The sequence below is a fragment of the Bactrocera oleae genome, chromosome 4 (assembly GCF_042242935.1).
Source record: "Bactrocera oleae isolate idBacOlea1 chromosome 4, idBacOlea1, whole genome shotgun sequence".
Lineage (NCBI taxonomy): Eukaryota > Metazoa > Arthropoda > Insecta > Diptera > Tephritidae > Bactrocera > Bactrocera oleae.
In genome coordinates, this window is record NC_091538.1 from 30,884,752 (window position 1) to 30,889,619 (window position 4,868).

At 31.3% G+C, this 4,868-nt stretch overlaps 1 protein-coding gene across 1 annotated transcript; it reads left to right on the top strand.

The window, feature by feature from the left end:
• The first annotated feature begins 794 nt into the window (after positions 1-794).
• LOC118680227 (uncharacterized) lies at positions 795-1,557 on the top strand. Its single transcript, XM_036358970.2, has 2 exons — positions 795-1,061; positions 1,118-1,557. The coding sequence occupies exons 1-2, from the start codon at positions 836-838 to the stop codon at positions 1,555-1,557; spliced, it is 666 nt and encodes a 221-aa protein (XP_036214863.2). The 5' UTR covers positions 795-835.
• The last annotated feature ends 3,311 nt before the right edge of the window (positions 1,558-4,868 follow it).

The window sequence follows — 4,868 nt, forward strand, 5'->3', positions numbered from 1 at the left end:
AGATCAAGAATAGCTGCGGGAAACCTATGGTTTTCGAGATATTTCGGTTTAAAGTTCAAAATTTCGACTATTTAAAGTACTTATTTTTTCGTTATAGAATGAATTATACACTTATATTTTTAACTTTTACATCCACTAACACTTCACTAATTCGTTTTTACACATTTTTTTGTTTTTATATCATAAAAAATAGCTTTATTTCAACGTAAAAAGGAGTTCCACGCGAAAAGACCTTGGTACACCCTGGTGTTGGATCGACCAGGGTTATTTTTTTTGAAGCGCGGCCGAAGGCCGCCAACGCAAAAAGGAGTTCTACGCGAAAAAGTAATATTGTCATAGAGGGTATAACATAATCCTTAACATCAATGCTCTCTAACGGATAATAATACTGTTACTTTTGAAGAAAAGTACCGTTTCGTTTTTTCCATTTGCTATTTACTTCATATTTGTCAAATAAAATTCAAACGCGTTAAGTGAGTTGTGCTTAAATTTTGGAAAAGATAAATTTTAAAAGTTATTATTTTAAAAATGAGTGGAATTTCAACTGGTAAGTTATTATACTTTTTAATATTTTTTTAAATATTTATTAATAATCGTATTTAGATATTGATGAACAATCGACCAGCCGTGGCGTGATGCGTAGAACTAATGTTCTGACAGTGGCAGAATTGGCAGGATGCATCAAATCCCGATGGTATTATCAATGGCGAGGACTAGTATCGTCGGCATATTTAGATGCCGAAAAGTATCGTGCCGTACGCGTTCAGCAATATCTAGGTCAAAGGATACTTGGTTCGAAAACGCCAAAATACCCTTAAACCAGATATTTTACCTTATGTTTTGTTTTTCGTCGCATTGGTCGCATGAGGAGGTGCGAAAAAATAGCTTTGTCAGGGAACCGATTTTATCCAGCGCTACCATATGCGACTGGTATAACTACTGCCGCGAAGCTGTAGTATTATACCAAGTGGACCATCAGGAGAAGTTGGGTAAAATTGGTGGCCCTGGGAAAATAGTACAAATTGACGAAAGCAAATTTGAAAAGAGAAAATACAACAAAGGTAATATTAAAAATAAACAATAATACATAATTACTTATATATTTTTCTTATTTCAGGCAGGAGGGTGGAAGGTCACTGGGTGTTGGGAATGGTGGAAGATGGCAGTGAGGACTTGCGGTTGGAGGTATGTCCTTACAATGTCAGGTCTGCTGAGGTGCTCATACCCCTGATCGAAAAACACGTTGCGCCCGGCTCAAACATTTGCACCGATTGTTGGAAGGCGTATGATTGCTTATCAACTCACGGGTATGAGCACCGTCGGGTAAACCATAGCGATCCTGACAATCCGTTCGTTGCGGAAGACGGCACGCATACCCAACGAATTGAATCCCAGTGGCGGGTAATGAAAAGATTTTTCTCAAAGGATAATTACAGCAATCCAGAAAACTTTGCGAATCTTATCATTGAATATGTGTGGCGAAAAAATATTGCAAATAAGCATGAAGATCCTTTTGTGAAATTAATTGAAGCAATAATACACACTTACAAACCATAAAAAAAATATTTTTATTTTATTGAAATAATTTCTTAACTTTTTATTTTTCTGGGTTTTGGATTCCTGTAATTGGGGTATAATCTGTTTTCATTTCTTTCAGTTCACTTACAAAAGACGTCGATAAGGTAACACTGGTTATTTGACATTTTGCAACCATCTTGTTATTGTGAAAATCACAAAAATTTAAGAATAATTAAAATATTGAAATAAAGCTATTTTTTATGATATAAAAACAAAAAAAATGTGTAAAAACGAATTAGTGAAGTGTTAGTGGATGTAAAAGTTAAAAATATAAGTGTATAATTCATTCTATAACGAAAATATACGTACTTTAAATAGTCGAAATTTTGAACTTCAAACCGAAATATCTCTAAAACCATAGGTTTCCCGCGGCTATTCTAAATCTGGAGGATCTCCTCTATCCGCCCATACCCATTTTATCCCCGAAAGCGTGAGACGTTATACTAAAGTTTTCCCAATTTGAAAATGTGATATGAAAAGAAAGGTAGAATTTTTTGCGATGCGAATTGACGGAGTCATATCGGCCGCTGTGAATGAAAGATACATATCGAAAAGAGAATTTTCTGATATTGAGCAATAAAAGTCTTCACGTGTAAACTCTATCTTTAATTAGGTATACCCGGACGTAACACGACATAAAATTGCTTTCAATATGCAATACCGTGACAGTTTTTTATTACCTCACTTTCATTAATTGAACTTGAACGTCGTCAGCTGACAGCAAACAAAAACCATGCAACTGAAGGTAATAAAAATCTATCGTAATATCGATGGACTGATATCAAATAAAAAATTTAAGCAGAAATGAAAACCTCAGTGCATTGTATAAGCCTACAAGTAGCCAAACAATCAGCTGTTTTCCTATGTGTATGAAACAGCCGTGATCAGCTGATCGAATATGTCTTTTTTTGACACAGAGTTTTAAATAAAAGGATGTAGTTTAACAATTTGTTTATGAACATGTATTTGTAATGGAAATAATAATGAAAACTTTCAATAATATTTTCAAAACAAAATATTATTATATATTTACTGCTTTTCCTCACCACCTCTGAGGTTGCAATATAGGCGCGTTACTGATCTTTTTTGGGTGTTCGGTTCCTCAGGAGACCTATATTCACCCATATAATATATATACACTTCTAAAACAATCTACTTTTCATAACAATTATTCAGGTACATGAATCAGGTTCATGAATATTAATTACATGAACAATATAAGTTGAAATATTCAACTTGATTTGAACAAAAACGAAAATAAATATATAAAAATCAGGTACAATTCAATTGTATTCATGAACAAATATAAGTGAAAACAATCTACTTGTAATAATTTTAGCAAAAACAAAAATATATATAAAAAATTAGGTACAATTCAGTAACAATAACAATAATCAAAACAAACTACTAAGTAATAAATAATATTTACAAAATATTCTAAATCACCCACAGCGAAATACTACATAAAAAAAACCCTATCAAAGGAATAGTGGTGAAGAGAAGGGTCCTATACTTGGTACACGAAAATACTTAGAAAACAAAAAAATATGTAATAAGCGTACAAACCTAATCACAAAAATTCTCATTTCAAAATCATAGATCCAGGTAACTATGGTGGTTAATGCGGTCTTCGGATAAACATTTTGACAAATGTAAAAGAATTCAGACTGACAGACATATATGTAAATTCCGACACATATAGGCAGACAAACGGACGTGATTATTTATGTGTAACACACAAGAACTTAATGTTTTTAAAATCACTTTGTTTCACTGTTTTGTTAAAAGCATTTTTTAAGAAATATGTTCTAATTCTAATGAATAGACATTTTATAGTATCGGAATTACAATTTTCACAACTTCCCCTTCTGATGGGAAGGGATACAGCGGTACCTCCAAATCGCAACCAGCAACACACTTTCTTCTAGGCATCCTTAAAATCATTACACAAATATTAACAAATCTAATATACTAATGTTGTTATACTTACTCCGGCTGTCTCCTTGAATAACTAAAAACACAAAACTGCAATATTTAAAAACTTAATTGAAAACTTAATTTATTATGAGTGAAACTTAATTTATTTCAAAGCTTCTTATGCTTAAAAAAATGTCCGTTGAAATGATTTTTGACATCACACAGTTGCACGAAATTCATAGAATTTACAAACCGTTACACAATAATATATTTGATAAAATTGGAAACATTTAATAATATTTCAATACAATAAATATTAATTTAAATAATTATATGTAAATTTAATCTTTAGGAATTAAAACAACCAAAAAATATTTGAATATGGAATAAAAACATTCTTAAAGTTATAAATTTTAGAACATAACACGGCAACACACTATAGCAGATTTCTGTCATTTGGACGTTTTAGTAGTAGAATATTGTTTGGCAACCCGTACAAAGTGTGACTTAAGTAGCAGAATATTGGTTGGGAACCCGTACCAAGTGTGATTTTAGTAGTAGAATTTTCGAGGCAACCCGTACCAAGTGGGATATTTTAGCATGTGTATTAGTGAAAATCTTAGGATTTGTTACTTGTAGATTTATACAATGCCTCAGTGTCTCCTTGAGTAGTTTATACATAAAGACGAATATGCTCTTAAAGTTGTTTACGCATAAAGGGATGACCTTTCTCAACTCTTTTGTCCATTAAAATTTGATTAGTTTTTGGTGCAAAATTTTTAGGGAAATGTATGAATCTTGCGTGAAAATATTTGGCCCATTTTCAAATAAATAAATTTATCTATTGACAATATAATTGCCAATTAAGATTTGTATTTATTTATATTTTTAAGTATAAAATATATTGATTTTGAAAAATGCAGTATGCAGTTGCGAGTTGCAATAAGTATGCAAATAAACCACTAAAAGCGAGTTATTTTTAATTTTTCTGCGGATATAAAAGTTTCCAAAAAATGGGTAATATTTTGTAGGAAAATGGAATTACATTATCATAATAATCATATTTCCAAAATCTTTTCAATTTAATTTCACTTATATACGTACTGAACTGTTATTAATATATGTGTGTATATTTGTGTATACTAAATAAACTACTATTTGCAATTATATTGTCAATAGATAGATAACAGTATGTATTAAAAAATTACCAAAATATTTTCCCGCAACATTCTAGTCATTTCACTAAAACTAATTTATTAAGTCTATTTCACGAATTAACGAAACTGTTAACGTTTTTGTTTACAATCTACATGGTGTTCTATGCTTGTTCTTCTCAACTCAAAAGAATCACGTCACATTATGCTTCTTGGCGT